This window comes from Juglans microcarpa x Juglans regia, chromosome 1S (genome assembly GCF_004785595.1).
Source record: "Juglans microcarpa x Juglans regia isolate MS1-56 chromosome 1S, Jm3101_v1.0, whole genome shotgun sequence".
NCBI lineage: Eukaryota > Viridiplantae > Streptophyta > Magnoliopsida > Fagales > Juglandaceae > Juglans > Juglans microcarpa x Juglans regia.
Window position 1 is genome coordinate 968522 of NC_054595.1, and position 19110 is coordinate 987631.

General features: G+C 36.0%; 1 protein-coding gene across 1 annotated transcript; it reads right to left on the reverse strand.

Annotated features, from left to right (window-relative positions):
* Positions 1–9221: 9221 nt before the first annotated feature.
* On the reverse strand, positions 9222–10542 carry LOC121247091 (transcription factor MYB44-like). Its single transcript, XM_041145426.1, has one exon. It carries the CDS (start codon positions 10469–10471, stop codon positions 9515–9517), a length of 957 nt encoding a protein of 318 aa, XP_041001360.1. The 5' UTR covers positions 10472–10542; the 3' UTR covers positions 9222–9514.
* Positions 10543–19110: the final 8568 nt, after the last annotated feature.

Below are 19110 nucleotides of genomic sequence, written 5' to 3' on the forward strand. Positions count from 1 at the left end.
TTGACCCCCACCATGGCGAAGGAGCGGACCAACCACGTTGTGGTTCGAATTACCTCCATGAGGGAGAAAGAGGCGGTTTGGAGTGAGGCATTCTAACCTCTCCTCGGCGGAGAGCGGGCCAAGTCCATGGACTACCCGAATAATAAATAAAGCAATAGACATGCGCATCATCAACACGAATGGCGGAAACCCAGCATCAAGATGGGCATCATCAAGAAGCATTGTCCAGCATAGATTGGAGAACCCAAGTTTGCGACATTAACTTCTGTAACAAAAAAATAAAGTAGTGATAATGCTCTTGTTTCCTGAATAGGTGGACGCCGTTACGCTAATGGAGGAAGAGAGGCATAGCTTCAAACTACCTAGACTATTTTACCTCCCTGTGGGCCGAGGAGACAAGTCGGGCTTAAGGCCATCTTGACTCCCCGTGGTGGAGAGCGGAATCAGCAGCGCAGCTGCCCGAAGGACGAATCTACGTGAATGAAGGAAGATAGGTAAAGTTTCAAACTACCCAGACTATTTTACCTCCTCGTGGGCCAATGAGGTGACAACGAAGCTATGATAATGGAGATATGGAAAACGCTCGCACCTTAAGCAGAGTGAAGTAGGCCAGGAAAATGGATACATATAGTGATGGTCAACGAAAAGAGCGTAAGGCGGAAGACCGCCGATAGGCGGGGTTGTCAAATGTTGGTCGAGCACTGGCAGGGTGGACCGCAAGAGGAGCCGTGTGGCAAAACCTCGCGGCCAAGCTCTACCCGGGCCGACCCTTAAAAACAAAAAGAGAAGAGAAAAGCAAGAAGAAAATAAGAATAGTGGAAAAAAATGCTAAAAAAGCATGACAAGATATAATCAATAGAAGGTAATTTTGTTAATCATTGAAAGTTACACCATAAAGCTACAGAGCTACAAGGAACAAGTTACACCATAAAGCCACAAAGTTACAAGGAACAAGTTACAACGTGAGACCCTATATCTTCAAAAAACAAGTCCCAATGCTCGACTGTAGACCTAGACCGTAAAACGGCCGGGGATAATCCAAGAGGACCAGAAGACCACACTGTTCTCGGACCCATATGAAACAAGATGAGTTGAAAATCTCCAACAACGACGAAGATACCGCCAAGAATTGAAACTTCTTGGAGTTGATTTCTACATTGTGAATCACTTACTGGACAAAGGCCAGTGATCACTGCAACCGAGCTCGATCAAATCATATTTCCGTGTGAGCAACAAGTAGAGATCTCCACCACCACGATGTGTCGATAACACTCAAACTTACCTTGAAAAATCAACAGGGATGCAATGAGGCAACTATTTGAGTTGTACGATGATGACTATCACCCAAGAGACTCCCAAAATCACCCGCCGGCTGTGGAGAGGGAGAAGAAATTGTTGGAGGAAGTGAAGATGCTGGGTGGGAATGGCTTCGAAGTCGAGCCCTATAAGCAAAAGGGCGAGAACGAGAACAAGGGGTCCAGGACCCCAATAGCGAGGGATTGGCAAGATGATCTGCTTGGAAAATCGCCCTCAATGGGCACGATCATTCCCCACAGGGCCATCACCAAGGCCGCTTGGGATCAGACTCTTCCCAAGGATGTCACGCCACCGCAGAGACTCCTCATGTGGGGAAAAATCCCCCACATTCATAACCCTGAGGTCGCACTGGGGGTTCTGAAGAATGTGAGTCTTCATCTGCTCTAAGCCTTCTTTATAGCTGAAGTCCCAGGCATCGTCTTGAACACCACGGACATAAGACAGCTCCTCCCGCAGACCTTGGATGGTAGCTTCACGGCCTTCAAGAACAAGCCTGGTTACTTCCTGGGCGACCTCCACATATTTCCTTCACTGCCTTTCCTCGTCGTCGTCGCTGACTCATTAGTATTCTCAACTTGAGTTCTGAGTCATTTGATCGACTGACTGTCCGTGTCCCGCTGCTGGTGTAGCTCTCGGACATCGGCCTGCAGTCGCTTAATCTCTGACTGGCATTTGTCAAGGGATTGCTGTAGTGCATCCCTCGCCTCACAAGCAAGCGAGGCCTCAATGCGGAACTCAACAACTTCCTCCTGGGATTTGGAATTTGCGAAAGATTAGGAATGAAGGAAAGTCTGAGGAATTTGCAAGTACACTTTTACCCCTGCAAGTAGCCGTTGGAGTCTACCCTCCATCTTGCGAAGTCGGTCGGTGTGACCGGGCAATGTGGTCCCCCAAAGATCTACAGGAACTTCTTCAACGACTTCCTCGCCCTCGCCCTCGTTGGGCGTACCGGGTGCCATGGCTTCCTCGGCCAAAACATTAGTCTCCACCACCTCAACACCACTAGAGGAGGTGACCTCGATTAAGGGGCAGCCTCGGCAGCAATGCCTTGGACCACCAAAATGGCGTACGCGAGGAGGATTCACTATCACCATCTTTTCGAGAGCTCTTGGGGCTACTGGGATAAAAAGCGCCATAATAGACGGTCCCCTCAAGAGGATGGGAACATTATTAGAATCGGAACGGGCAAGATGAGATCCTCCGAGGCTTCTTTCCTCTTCCCTCTATTGGTGGACTAGGGGAGCAACTACGAGCGAGCGATGTGACCGGGTTTATGGGAAAACCAGTTTCAAAGAGCAAATTGGTTGGGGGAGCCAGATACCAACGAAGGTTGTCCTCAGTCAGCAAAGCCTCCGAAGAAATGTCGCCTGCGTGCGCCTTCACTTAGGCTTGAACAACATAGAGCCTCAATTCTTCCTTAAGGGTCAGTTTAGGGCGGTGGTTTGTGTCCCCATCTATAGTGCCCCATATGCCACACACGTGAAACAAGCGCTTGAGGGTCTGTCCGGCCAGGAGCTCTCATCCATCGCCCGACAAGAAAAACAATTTGCGGCTATATCCCTTCACGACAATATACCATGCCTCCACCCGGACCAGTTCTTGAATCGGTTGGAAGCTGTAGAGGTGTCGGTCCTTCCACACAAAGTTGTGAGTAATGAAGAACTCACGGGCTGTAAGATCCGGGCAATCTGACCAGGCCTCCTCCAACGCGCGGCGCCCGATGACACAGCACTAAACAAGGATCCTCCATGCAAGTGGAGGAAGCTGAGTAGGCGCCAACTCAAAGAAGCCCAAGACTTCTTGCACTGGTCTACAAAACGGCAACATAAGGCTGCAAGAGAACATGGTGGGGTACATTGCCACCTTGGTGCCATAGCCTTCGGAATCCGCTGCCCTGTCAGTGGGGGGGTCACCATAAGCTCCACCTTTGAGGGGATCCTATAAGTCACCCTCCACTCCTCTAGTTCGGCAGAGGCCACCACCGATTGCCATGAAAACCCTGCGAAGTCATCCAGGGTAGAACCACTGTGGCTAGCAGTGGCCTGGGTACCACCAGAGGAACCAACCTATCTAGCAGGGCATGAAGATTTCTTCAGAGCCATGAAAGATAGAAGGAATAGCATAGAAATTTCGAGAGAAAAATAAAAGAACGAAGAACTCAAATCGCAGAGCAAGGGGCGCAGAATGCAGAGTAAAAGACAGAATGAGTATAATGGATTTCCCAACGTAGAGGAGCCTCCTTATATAGGCGGGATTGACGTTTGAACTCCCGAGGCGCCAAAACTCCACGTAGCACCATGTGTCTCCCCCAAAGTACCAAAATTTCTCGATTATCACAACTGTTGCCGAGTGTATTTGTTAATACGACATGCAGAATTAATAGCTGCGTAACATGAAGTCATGATGCAGAATCAAAGGGGTGCCATTCAATACGAAAATGTAACTAATGCCATGTTGCCACGTGGGTGTAATGCGGACGGTTGCTCGGCAGACAACGAAGAGGGCCGGGAGATCTAGCAAAACAAAGGACTAAGGAATGAAGGAAGAATTCCCTTCGGACCCGTCTGAGAGGAATTGACGGGATAACTGTAATGAGATTTTCCCTACTTCTTAAAGCACATTGGGCCTCAGCCCAAGGGCCCCCAAGCCCGCACAAGGGGCGGAATGTCTACCCGAATAATCGACAAGACATATCAGCTTGACAGTCTGCAGCTGCTTTCAGAATCCAGAGACCTGCATAGAGCGTAGCAAGAAATGCGAAGAGCCCTCGATTCATCGAGATCAGACCATCTACGGCTCATATAGACTAGATGCGAAGTCAGGAAACTGCGTCGTATTAATGACACCGCTGCTAAGTTGCACGCCACATTTAAGGAGCTGTCGCAGAGCCACGCTGCATTAAACAAGGTCTAACAACAGAAACAGAAGGGAAGGCACGAACTTTGTGGAGACAAAGACGATTTGCACTCCCCAACCCACGGTATAAATAGTCAGCTCCAGGTATGAAAAAGCTCTCTTTGATCCCTAGACTCTTTTACTTATTTATAAACTTCCAAGATCATTTACTAACTTTGGCATTGAAGGTTCCCTGATCCTGAGGCCGCCCTCTCCTGGTTGCACTATTCTCAATCTTTTGCAAGCCCATTTTCGAAGACCTGAGTTGCCGAGGGTTGGCCCAAAGGTGTGCAAAACACGACGTTAACAAATACCATATACGTTTTAAACAAACCAAATGGCAACAAATATAATAGAGGCTTCTGATGTAGATACAAAACGGTTTGAAAAAGTTTTATGTGCATCTAAATGTACTGACCATTCACGAACGTACACTAAATACCAAAAAGTTCATCACTTCTGGCTTTACTTCCAAAAGCTCAAAGAAAAGAAAACTGAAAAAAATTAAAGACATGGGGGCCAAAATCTGCTAAAAAAATATATTATTTTCTAAAATCTTGACCCCAACTAATTTTTTAGATTTAAAAAGAAATTTTCTTTTCATTAAAAAAATCATCTCATTCAAAAATCACAAGCGGTAGTTTCATGGATAATTCTCAATAATTGAACAAATGAATTAAACTCATTTCTACCAAGTTGATTTTCAACTTTATGGATGAATTCTTTGATTTTTCAAAATCATCAAATTTATTATTTTAATAAATAAACATACATGTATTTTGAAAAAAAAAATGATAAAATATCCATTTCCTCCACAAGTTAAAATTCCTTCAAATTCACAAAGAATTGTGTGAATTAAATTTAACAATTTGGTATTTTTTTCAACACTTTAATAAGGCCGTTTTGTAATTCATGCTTGACTACAAGCTTCACATTTTTTAAAATCCTTTGTTAGTTTGGGAATTAATCATAAACTACTCATGATTGTAACATATCTACTATTTATAAGACATAAGTGTGCATGCCAAAACATAAAGAAGAAAGCATATAAAGAGAAACATCATATGCTTTATTCTCAATATTTAATTTAAACATTTCATTACAAGCATAGCCCTTGCCCACAAAAAAATTTATTTTTTGTAATTACATATTGATAAGATTCCATAGTTTGTTTGAAGTCCGCTTTGTTGAGTAAAAAACTCGACATCAATTTTTTCCTCATAGACGATATATAGAGTACATATTTGAGAATCAATATATGTCCAGAGGTGAATTTCAGCTCGACCTCACCACTCCCAAGGACCTTGATTTTACTTGAGTCATCAAGTATAATAGTCTTCTCAAAGGGAGTAAAATTTTTGAAAGCAATCTTTATTATAGCAGACATGCTTATTGGCACCAGAATCTGCCCACCACCCTTCAATAAATAGAACCATGTTAATGTTTGTAATCATTGCTACAAACAACTTCTCAGTTACGTTAACTTGAGGATTATTTTCTCGCTTCCGAAACTTACAAATTTGATCAAAGTGTCCACTTTTTTCACAGACAAAACAAGCTTGATTTTGTAAGAGGGTCATTGGTTCTTATCATTTTGGCTTTGAAAGCCCTTTTTGTGAGGTCTACTAAATTTCTTGAAATCTTTTTTTTGCGGCTTCAAATAACTATTTCTTGTATTTTGACTTTTGGACAAGCTACCATTTTCAGAAATTAAGCTTACCTTTGTCATGGAATCCTCATTACCATTTTGAAACACCAAATCATATTGACCTCTAGCTTCCCTCTCTACGCGAATACTCGTGATTAATGTCTCCAAGGATGTCTCATTTCGTTTATGGCGTATCGACTTTTGAAACTCCCTCCACGAAAGTGGTAGGTTGTCGATGATGCCACAAACAATTAGATTGTCTTTAACCTTGATGCCCTTGGATCTAACTTCTGCTACAACCATTTGAAAATCTTGCGCTTGCTTCGCGATGGATTTTTCATATATCATTTGATATCTAAAGAAGTGACTTGCCGCATATTTCTTTGCTCTGACTTCTTTTGTATCATATTTACTCTGTAAAGGTTTCCAAATTTTCTTTGCAGATGTGTAAGTAGTATTGTAGTAATCATAAAATTGATCCGCAAGACAATTTGAATGATAACATCGACAATTATACTTATCTTTGGTATATTTTTCAATCTTTTCTTTGTGAGCTTTCACTTGTGCTTCAATCATGTTCTCTATAGTGATCTTGTTAGGATTCTTTACAGTGAGAACATAAGAGACATTGAGAAGGCTTAGATAGAAGAGTACATTGCACTTCCATCTCTTGGAATGGGCTCCTTTGAAACAGAATGGCTTGTTGAGATCTCCAAAGCTTTCTATGGATTTTTCAGTTGTAGACTCCATTTGAATCTCCTTAAAATTGTTAGTGAAGTACCCAATAATATAATAAAAATTATAATGAAATTAACATTCAAACGAAACCAATTTAGATTGAGGCACGGAAATCACGCTCTCTTTAAGGACATTCAAACCCTCTACGACATATAAAATTTTTTCAAATGAACCGGTGCAGCAGAACTCATCTTGACTTGTCTTTTCCAGGATACAATAGCCCAACTGATCGTCGTATAGCCCGAACTCTATACAAGTGGTTGGGTTCAAAACTCTATCAAAAGAACACATCTCTTTTATCTAGAAATACTTTCAAAATTATCTATGGACAATCATCTTTCCTTCTACTGATTTTCCTCTATAGTGTACGGACAAAACAACACCGCACTGGAAAATTAATAGACTGTAGACGGACGCCAACCTCCACCAAAATTTAAACAATTCAAATACTAAATTAACGTTTTTTCAAGAAACGGCACTATCAGTCACTACCAACTTAAAAGGAAAAAATTGATTGCAGAAACTTATTGGACCATTAACTAAGAGCCGGTAAGAAATTAATTGATAAAATTAAAGTTCAAACGTAAAACAACGGTACAAACGTTAATGTCCTCTTAAAAAAAACGTTGGTAATAATTATCTCGAAACGTTATTGATAAATACTATTTATTAAAAAAATACCAACACTGGTTTAGGCTCAAAGATATCATCTGAATAGTATATTTTATTTTTTTCTTTTTTTCTTTTTCATTTTTTTCATGTATTTTTTTAATCATCATAAATAATTTAAAAAAAATTAAAATTTACAATATTATTAAAAAACACTTCCTTAATCATTAAAAAAAAAAAAAAAAAAAAAGAGAGAGAGAGAGCAGAGAAGGAGGCGTTCGTGACACATTCGGAAGCCAAATTCGAGACCGCATTTCTGATGATAAAATGGCATGCATCTTGTTTGTCAGGTCTCTGCATCACTTGATTTTTTTACTGATATTATTGGTGGAAAAGAGTGTTAATGGCTCTAACCGATATAAAAAAAAAAAAAAAAATGAGTGGCTTTTGCAGCCTTTGCATCAGTTTTTATGGAAACTTCTCAGGAGGAGGGTTACTTCTTGCTGATTGGTGGCTGATTCAATATATAAACAAAATGTGTGATCGGAGCCATTAATGATTTGCTTCTTTTCTATCACATCGTCAACGGTTTGCATTTGTAATTATTATTGTTCTTTTTTTTTTTTTTTTTTTTTTTTGAGGCTTAGATTACAATCATGAGAAGTTTAGACAGATGAGCTCTCTGTGTCCACGTCCCCTCCGCTCTTGGCACTTGATCCTCTTGTGCCACCTCTGTTTAAGACACCAACAAATGGTTCAATTGCCTCGGGTCCCTTGCTGGATGATGTTGGCCAACAACTACAGTCACAGCCTTGCACTAGTGTTCCCCTGCGATATCCTTTTCTGGTAGTGCTCTCCGAACCACGGGTCCTCTACTCTCAGCTGCTGAACAGGTTGTTGCCACCAGGCCTCCTCAGCCAACTCGCATGGTCACACATTCCATGAATAATATCTACAAACCCAAGCGGCTCTTCTTGGCTACGAAGCATCCAACACCCCCAACATTGGAGCCCACTGGTTTAATACTCTTATATTATCAACCATAGTGTAAGTCTAATAGTGTCCTATGAGGCTACGAGATTCGTGTTGTTTTACTTCAGATATGTAGGAAGACATTGGCATAGCTATATTGTGATTTTGGATTTTAAAATGATTATGAATTCTGATTTTCGAGCCAAAAGTAAATAATTAAGCTTACAATTCTCTGATTTCTTTGATTTTTTTATGATGCCATGCCACTTAGCAAGTCCGCCCGTATGGTTGGCAGATTTGTTCTCTTTTTCTTCCCCACCAAGCTCTTTTTTAACTTGATGCAGGCAAAAGGTAGACGTCGAAGGGAGTCAACTCCGAACTGGGTTGTGCAATAAACTGAAGAAGCACAATCCAAGAAACCGAAACTTGATGGGTGGATTATTTTGGTGAGCATTACTGCAGGCAAGGTGGGTGTAGTGACCATTGATGTGGCGCTATCGAAGGGCCATTTTTATTCAAGCGGCCAGCCATTCTTATCAGCCCAATTAGGCATCAGGTAATTTGGAGAAGGACAATGCTAAGTTTACTATCAAATGAGACTACTGCACTAATACAAATAAATTTTTTTATTTTTTCTAAATATTTTTTAAACATCTTTAATCGAAATATATATATAATAATTAATTCTTTAATTATTAAAAATAAAAATAAAAATATATGAATGGACATATCTACTGTCATACTATCATTTTTTGGTTAATATATTAATTAATGTCATCGAAATAATCAAATTTTTTCTTGCCACTTGCGTTAGATTGCCTGACTTTGGTGGCGCTGTGTGATTTTTTTTTTTTTGGAAAATGAGATGCGCTCATTCATTTGCCCAGACCAATCTTAAACAGAGACTTGGATCCTTTGTTCCCCACTCAGCTCAAGTGTCTTGCTCCAGTTTTCTAATGGCATTGCTCATATTCAAATTTAAAGTTCAAAAACAGAGGAAAAACAAATACGAAAACTGATGGACTGAAGACAACGATCAAAATGAGGAAATTAAATAACTTCTCTATATTTTGTTCTTTGTTCTTTTTTCCAGTTGCATGTTTTTTTGTTTCCTAAACCTACTGAACAAGGCCATAGAAAGATCAAAGTTCCAATCTTTCCAAACTCTTGCTGCTTGCATTCATCTCAAAAGTCTCTCTCCCCAAAACATATTTCTACCCGTCGCTGTACATTGCCCAAATTTATTTCCCAAGACACCAACGAGAGAAAGGAGATGAAAACGAAGACACGGTTTTCTTTCCCCATGATTTTATCCAACTATCTCAACAACTAATACTACTCGATCCTGCTGATCCCGATTCTCTTCATTGCCAGGTTCCTAAACACATCCTCATCCCTCACATCCACACACATTCCAGCACTCTGCTCCAACACGTAGTTCCTCACCTCCTTCCTTATCATGTCTTGTATCACACCCATTAGCTCCGCGCTCAATGGCACCAACCCAATGCTCCGATCCTCTTCCCGGTTCATCTCAGTCACCGGAGTCGGATTCATCTCTGGTGCCGGAAATAATGGTATCGTCGTTGCTTGGGGTGCTTGACAAGATGGATCGTTCGAAGTCCTATTCGAAACCTCGCCACACGAATCGGAGGCACCCGGAAGGGAAAGAGACAACGATGTTGGGGGGTCAATAACAGCAGTCGACGACGAAGTCTCCACGGGAGGCACGACGCCGCCGGTCCTAGCCACGGGTCGGTATACATGAGCAGAGGGCAAAACGGGCACACTGGAATAATCGCTCACGTCGGATCCGGACGGACTGCTCGGGTTCCCGTAAAGCCCGGTGGGCAAGGGCATGCCCGAACCCGCACTTACCGACCTCTTCAACGGCTGTTCCAGGTGAGTCAAATTCCCATCGTAGCCTCCGCTCTCTTCGGTAACCGAGGAGCAGCACTTGCGCTTGAGAGTGGAGTTCCAATGGTTCTTGATGGCGTTGTCGGTCCGACCGGAGAGCAGTCGGGCGATGGTGGCCCACTTGTTCCCGAACCGGGCGTGGGCACGAACAATGGTATCGTCCTCCTCTGGCGTGAATGGTCTGTGCTCGACCTGGGGGGAAAGCTGGTTACACCACCTGAGCCGGCAAGACTTCCCGGAACGGCCGGGAATGGACTTGCTTATGAGCGACCAGTTCCTGGGGCCGTGCTTCTGGACCAGCCTTTGTAGAGCCTCGTCTTCCTCGGCGCTCCACGGACCCTTGATCCGATCCATTTCGCTTTTACTAACTGCCATGGTCCGTGCTCTCTGGTGATTCGATTTTCTTGAAAGATATCGAGGAAAAGAGGAAGATGGGGGCGACCTGGGAGTGAGCGTGTGCGTATATATCAATGAGGGAGGAGAAGGGTGACCGGTTGAGCAGGTAAAGATTGTGGGAGCGACCAAAATGGCGTTGAAGTGCGAGGGCATTCGGCACCGCTTATAGCAGGGAAGCGGTTGTGATGAGCTCTGCGATACAGCTGGCTAACCAACACGCGTCATGTTCGATTTTGCACTGATTTACACAATTTTACACCTAAGTGCCCCCTCCTCCCCCTCCTTTTTGTTTAAGCGTTGCAATTCTGCGGTCCGAGTAGCACCGGTTAGAATTATCGATAGTTATTTTTGTAATTTTTATTTTTGTTTTATTTTTTTATTCATATTTTTTTAATATATTTAAATATTTTTAAAAAAATAAAAAATATATATCAATACATTTAAAATTACTTCTTTAATTATTAAATAAAAAAAAATTTTTATCAAGTGACATATTTGAGCGGTACATTTCAAGATGTAAAATAGCTTTTCTCTTTTTGTTTTTGGTTTCTTTTATGAGAATAATTTTAGACCAGTTGGTCTAATAATCATCAAATAACAGTCTTTCAATGGGCTGTTGACAAGTAGACTATTCATTCTAATTTTGATGCGCCTGCACCTCACGTGAAAACTTGCACTCACAGAACCCATTCTCTCCCCCTACCCCCATCACATCCTCTCGCAACAAAACCCATCCTCTCTCCCTCGTTTCATCCTCTTGCATGAAAGATCTCACCGCCGACCTTATATCAAAACCCACATAACCCCGCCTAAATCCTTCCACCCCCCTTCCTCCCTCTCCCATCCTCTCGCATGAAACCCACCCCTTTCCACCCACCCTTCTCCAAGACTAGACTTGACCCTCCTCACTCGATTGAAGTCGTTGCCACCATTGAGTATTTTTTGAAGCCGTGACACTTAAGAGGACGGGACAGCGCCAACGTGGTTCCTCTCTGGTATGCCCTAATTCGTCTCTGGTAGCACAAATTTGTTGATATTCCTTTCTTTTCTCTTCAAAATTTTGATTATTTTCTTTTGATTATATCTTATGGTTGGAGCAGCACACTAAAACGTCGGTGAAAGATTGGCTTTTTTATTTTGTTTCTGTGTTTTTCTTCAAAATCTAGTCAATGTGCTATCTTTTTTCTTGAACTAGACACTGATGAACTTTAGATTCTATTCGAGATTTTTCTATAATTTTTTGTTTCTGAGTCTGGGTTTAACTCTTGATTTTTCTTGAATAGGGTGTTGGAGGCCTTGATGACAACCAAGGTGGCCGCCATGGTTGAAACCTCTGCTCAGTGAGAATTGTTTTGTTCAATGCAAGTTACATGCAGATTCCCACAAGAGTGAAAGCAATATGTACTATTTGGTTTGATTATGGGTTGATTTTGGCGAAGAGATGGAGATGATTGACGGAGATGGGGGAGATGGGCGACGACGGAGATGCTTGGCGACAGCGGCAGGAGAAGATGAAAGGACTAAGAACATGGAACGTGAGGGGTCTAGGGTCATACAGATAAATCTAGTGTGATACACTCTATTGGCTTAATATGAAATAAGCGATGTGTCAAAATTTAATTGGGGGCTATTTATGGGTCAATAACAAACCGATTGCTCCAAAGTGGTTTTGTTCTTTTTTATTTTGTTCTTGTTTTTTTTTTAAAAAAAAAAAAACAAATTCGAGCATTTTTCCTTTAAATAAGAAATAATATTTACAATCATAGAGTACATAAACATTGCACAATATTTTTTAAAAAAGTAAGTAAATATAGAATTCAAATAAAAAATAATAATTTTTTAATAGTAAATCTCACTCTTTTTCAATCAATTGTATGATATTCGTATACTTTACGACAATATGTAGCATTACTCCTTATTTATATCCGTAGAGTCTTATAATTTTTTTTTTATTAATTGAATCGCAAATGAAATTAAGTATCTTACGAATTATAGAGGATATTGAACCTGTTTGTTCCATATAAGATTTTCAGATTAGATTAGATAGAGAACAATGATATAAAATCAATTATTTCACATATCACCTCATTGAAAATATTATAAGAAAGTTTTAGGTCTTGTTTATTTTCTTATTTCATATCATTTCATTTTATTGCATATCCTCTCATCTAATTATTATAATTTTTTAAACTCTCACTTAAAATATAATAAATAATTCAAAATTTAAAAATTTAAAAATAAAATTATATTTTAATAATATTTTATTCAATTTTTAACTTTTATTTATGTAAGGAATTGAGTTCTTAAAATCTAAACTTTTGCCTGAGTTATATTTTAGATTTTACATAATGGGATTATTAAAATTGCGTTTAGATGTTGAAATGAGTTGAGTTAAAATGATAAAATATTATTATTATTTTAAAATTTAAAAAAGTAGAATTATTTATTATATTTTATATTAAAATTTAAAAAAATTATAATGACGAGCGGAAAGGAGTTTGATTTTTAAAAGAAGCCTAAAAACAGTTAAATGTTGCTATCCTAAGATAAATTATCTTTATATGAATCAATGCTAACGAGATAACGATGATAACAGTTGGGTAAGGTATTCGATTTGGACCATCAAGGGTTTGACCAAGCTACTGAACTGCCAGGCTGTATAGCATTTTCGTGTCTTGCGTGGGATTTCTTCTCTTCATTTTAAAAAAGTGATGAGGTGGAGGAAAACGACAAGATCGGTCGCTAAATGGGAGAGCGATGGAATAATTACAAGTTTTCTGTACGTCCAAACAATGACCAGCCTGTCAACCTGCTGACATCACCACCACCGTCTTTAACGGCCTCATTTCAACCGACACCTGCCCCTCCGCCTTACACCCAAAATTAAAACCGCCTCTCCTATGAGACAAACCCTTCTCGGTAACCTGTACGGAACCGGTCAAGTGATACGCACACGCTCCCATGCCGAGGGACCTTCTGCCCAGCTTCCTAATCTCTTTAATTATTCAATTCCCTTGTTAAATTAAATGAAATGATAGTTACGATAATAAATTGCGTAAGTATTGAGTATTTTTTAAAAAAATAATTTTTTAGCGTAAATATCATATTTATTCATATTTTTTAAAAAATTTTATGGTATTTACATACTCTATAATTATAAATATTATTTCTTTTAAATTAAATAATTTAAATTTAAATTTAAGAGTTTGTTTGAGAAGACAACTGTTACTCAAAGAAAATGTTAGTTTGTTTCCATATATTTTCTCTCTATATTTGCTAGTGATTTGCGTACTTTTTTTAAATGCTAAAAAAATGTTTGAAAAAGAAGGTTGATTGCACTAGTAGCAATGATATTTTCAAACTACTATAGCACACCCAACGATAAAAACTTGGCGGTACAGTAGTATTATCTTATTTTCAAATTATTTTACTACTACCTACAAACTATTAACTATTATTTACGAATGTTTTGAGAAATTTTTAATATTCAAATAAGGCCTAGGTGTGATTTTGTAACTTAAAGCGGGTGATTATGGATGTATTAGAAATTGTGAGAAAAATATTCCTATAAAGATTTAACAGATACATGTAGACAATTTGATCCATCTAGTGAGGTTCAAATAATATTATTGGATATGACCCGTCTAGCTACTCAGATTCCGTACGATGAAATGACTATGGTGCGAATCTTGACAACTTTTTAAAAAAAATAATACTAGGTACAAATTTTAAATAGATAAGTTTCATATAAATATTTTATAAAATAATAGGTTTTACTAATAAATAATAATTTTTTTTTACACTTTTTTAAAGTGTAATTCACTTTTTTACAAATATTTGTATGAAGTTTGTTTATTTAAAATTTGTATAAATTATTTCTCTTTCAAGAAATACGTCTATACTGAAAAGAGACATTTTTAACAATGTGAGAGAATTTTCAATCCATTCTAAGGTAATTGTTTTGAGTAGCCTTGAAATATTCGGAGTTTATTACCACCAACGTGCTCTTTCTTTCCCTATATTTTGGGGTCATATGGTGAATTATGACTAAGGGTAGAGAAGATTCTTATCGTCGTGAAAGATGGTGGTAATAATTTAGAAATCATTTGGTTTGTGGTTTGGTGTGGGGTAGCCATGATTCCATTTTTTGGCAAGGAGACAATATAGATTGCCGTGATTTATTGTGGTCTATGTCAGTCTTTTTGCTAGGTATAGAAATTTGATAAATTGAGTTGAGTTATAAATAATAGTATTTTATAGATTTTATTAAGATGTGTTTAATTTTTTTAAATTGAGATAAATTTAATTTTTTTTATAAAAATTGAAAAAATAAAGAGTCTCATCCAATAATTAATTTTAAATAAATTGAATTTGATTTAACTAAAGTCATCCAAGATAGGGTACTTGTTATTTCTTGGTTGTGGACCACTTTATTTTTCAATGGTCGTTTCCATACCAATAAGGCAATAACATTCGTATCTGATCTAATATTGCAAATTGTCAAAGTTCTTTTAATGCTCTATTTTTGTGATTTTATGAAAAATCTGACTGCCCTTCTTTTTGGTGTCGGTGACAATAATAATGCTGAGAATTGGTGAGCAGGGGTGTACTCCCTTCGGTTCTGTCTGATTTTAGATAAAATTTTAGATAGAATCGATATGTATAGATTTTATATTTTTAAGAGTCAATTTTATATTGATTATCTCCTAAACCAATATATTATATATTATATTATATAATATATAATAGTATATTATAATATATAATATTATAGTGATAATATATTATAGTATATTATAATTATATTATAGACTATAATAATATATTATAATATATAATGATATAGTATTAATATAACTATTAATATAATAGACTATAATGATATATAATATTAGTATAACTATTATATTATAGAATGGAACGGCAAAGTAGTTTTATTCGTTAAATAATGTTGAGTAAGAACAAGAATTTTATGCTAATATTAAATAAACATGCAGTCTAAACTGAAGGTAGCTTGTTAGCGTCAAACAATCCTAGAATACTGATCTGAGAAAAATGCAATTTGTCTTTATCGTTTTTTGGGTTGGTAACCTGTCCTGTCGTTGAAGAAAGGTACGTCAAGCTTATGATATAATACATGAAATACAAGCATGAAAAGATTAATTGCTGCTGGCAACATGTGACATGGTGGGAGACATAATCGAACAACAAATATAGCCTTTTAGTTACGAAATAGATCATGATATTCATTGTACCAATACGCCTCATCTATACTTCAATAATAGAAGATAATCTAATCTATTCTCTCTCTTCCCAAATAAATTACATAAGCGTACTTTTTGGTACATTATAAAATATGATTGCACGACAACTCTTTAAAAACTATATCGTACTTTATTCTACATTGTATTATTCTGTTTCAGTTACACACAAGTACTTGTCTCTCGTCTCCCAGGAATTATCCGGTAAACTCGGACTTTTAAAATTCTATTAACATATGCTGAGATGCTCATGGGAAGTCCTTCTACTTTTTTTTTTTTTTTTTTTTTTTTCATTTCATTTTAGATATTCTGAACATGTTTTTTTACAGTTTCGTTTTAATTTGAAGATATTTTTTTTAAAATAAGTTGTAAAATAATTATTATTTTTCAAAAAATTCTTCATTTAAATGCAAAGGTGTAAAAATAATTGTCAAAAAGACAGAGGAGTGCGTGAATAACAACTTTCTTTACTTTTTTTTTTTTTGTGCCAATTTGAAAGTTTAATATAGAAAGCCGAAGGAACATCATCCGAATGGAAAAAGACAGGCCTCTTCACTTTTATAAAAATTTTTATTTTATTTTATCTAATTTAATAATATAATTTTTTTTAAATTTTAATATAAAATAAAATAAATAATTCAATCTTTTTAAATTTAAAATTAAAAATAATATTAAAACATATATTTTAATAAAATTTAATTTAATTTTTAATTTTTACCTCTCTTTATCTCACATGAAAAAACGTGCGGAAAAATCTTACGAAGACATTTAATAATGCTTCATTTCTCCCAACCATAACAGTACTTTAGCATAGAAAAGGAAGATCTTTCACGGAGAATCATACTTTTAACCATTACGTGGGAACAGCTGTAGCCTGTAAATGTACCCATCACTCAACCATTGATTAATTTAAAGGAAAAATTTAATGGTAAGTGATTTTGTAGATAAATATATGCATCTATTTAATATAATTTATCAGAAAATAAATTTTGTTAAAAATAGTGTCAATTTAAATTTAAAATATAAAAATAACAATATTAATATACAGATTAAAATGTAAACTTATTTATACATAACAAAACTCTAATTTAAAATAGTAGTACGCGTATTTACTATTTTATTTATATTTTTAGTTACAAGATTTATTTTATTAATATTTTTTAAAATTTAAATTTTAAATTTTAAATATCATGATTTTCAATATATCAATAACTGATATGTGAAGAAGTAAGTTTTTTATAATTTTTTTAAATATATTTAACATTTTTTTAAAATTTAAATCTATGTTTGGTAAGTAGGCTATCTTTGATAAATAATTATTTTATTATTATTTATGAATTATTTTATTACTATCTGCGTATGATATCACTCTAATATTCAAACAGTCTAAGTTGTTTTTCGCTCGAAAAATACTATTTTGCCACCTCATTTTGACCCTTTATATATTTTAATTTTTTTTTAATTTATGTTTTCACTTAATAGTTAAAGAAGTAACTATTACAATATTGATTTTTTTTATATTTTTTAAAAATATTTTAAAATTATAAAAAAAAATACATGAATAAAAGAATTGAAAAAAAATTAGAAGAGAAATTTGTATTAAGCGGCACGCCCAACAGTCAATGTGGGCGGCAACCTAGCACTGTTCTTTTTGCTAATAGAGTGTAGAACCCTTTGTTCGTGGACTAGAATTTTTTTTTTAAAGCTCATTTGGATAGAAAGATAAGATGAAATAAGATGGGGTAGTTTTAGATGGGTTGAATAAAATATTATTAGAATATTATTTTTTAATAATATTATTATTTTGAGATTGGTAAAAGTTGAATTATTTATTTTATTTTGTATGAGAATTTAAAAAAATTGTAATGATGAGATGAAATGGATTGAAAATATTTCTATATCCAAACGGGATCTTAATCTCAGCCTTCTTTTATAATTTATATTCTTGCAATTTATATTCAACCTTATATTAAATACAGTAAAAATGGGTACAAATTAGATTGGAGTTATGTTAAGAATCTTAAAAAGTGTTTAAATTGTCTTTAAAATTCTTTAATTATAAAATTAGTTTATTTGTATGTTACATATTAAATTATTTTTTAATTTCAAATAAACTAAAAAATATGTTTAAGAATATACTCATACAATTTTTAAATAATAACAACTTTGACATTTGATCTTATCACATCACATGCATGTCACTACAACTTTCAAATGATCTTTTATGTCAATTCTATCTTAAAAAATATTTTTTTATATTGTTTCCAAAAAAATATAATATATTTTAAGTTACTTTAAACATATAGTTACTAAACAGTAAATATATTTTTAATAGTATTTAAGTTCTACTGCTATAAGCCTTAAGTCAAAGGTATATTACTCACGGTAATTCCAAACATGTACTCGATGTTTTATTTTTATATTTCACGATATATGTGACATTTTACTTTTATCATGCTGTATTTACGTAATATCTTTATTCATCAACTTAAAATTATTATTTAATAATAAATATAGATCTAAGAATCGATTACTCGAGTTATATAAATACACTAAAATGAGAATAAAATAAAGATATAATAAATAGCAAAATTCTTCTCCTAATTATAGAAAATATTTGGATTGCAAAATTATTATCATGGTCCTTTTTGCTTACCTTTTTATTTTTCCGGCTGTTTTTAACTTCTTCAAAGTTCAAGATATGCAAAGGTAAACTCCAAAACGTGCTCAAGCCTGGCGCGGAGAAGACACGTATGCCGTCTCAATGGGTGAAGACAATAATGTTTGTTTGATTGGTATGAAAAAATCTACTCACAAGTTCACTTTTTACATATCAAACACGTAGCTGATATAAATTTTTACTCCTTTAGATAGCATGATTTTTTTTTTTCTTGAATTTTCTTGTAACTATTCTAAATCAAGGAGTAGTACTGTGAGATCAAGTACCTGTAGGCAAATTAAACAGCTCTCATTAGTATATATCTGTTAAAATATAAAATAAATAATAACATTTACCTATTTTCATCGGTCTAAACTTTTGAAGTAAGTGGTGATTCACATGGTAGTAGAGCAAAGGTCATGAGTTCAAATTTTGACTCTACACTCTACTTAATTTAATTAAATATTTCACGTGTTGAACCTCTCATTAAGAGAGAGTTTGACCGACATGATAGAGAGTGTTAACATATAAAATAAATAATAAAATCTACCTCTTCCTTAAGCTTTTGGGACAAGTGGGTGCAACCACATCGAGAGAATAACCTCTTTCTTGATTGTAGTATGTTTGAGATCTTCATCTATGATTTGTTTAATTATAAATGATAGAAAAAAAATAAGATCAATATTTACATGATTCGA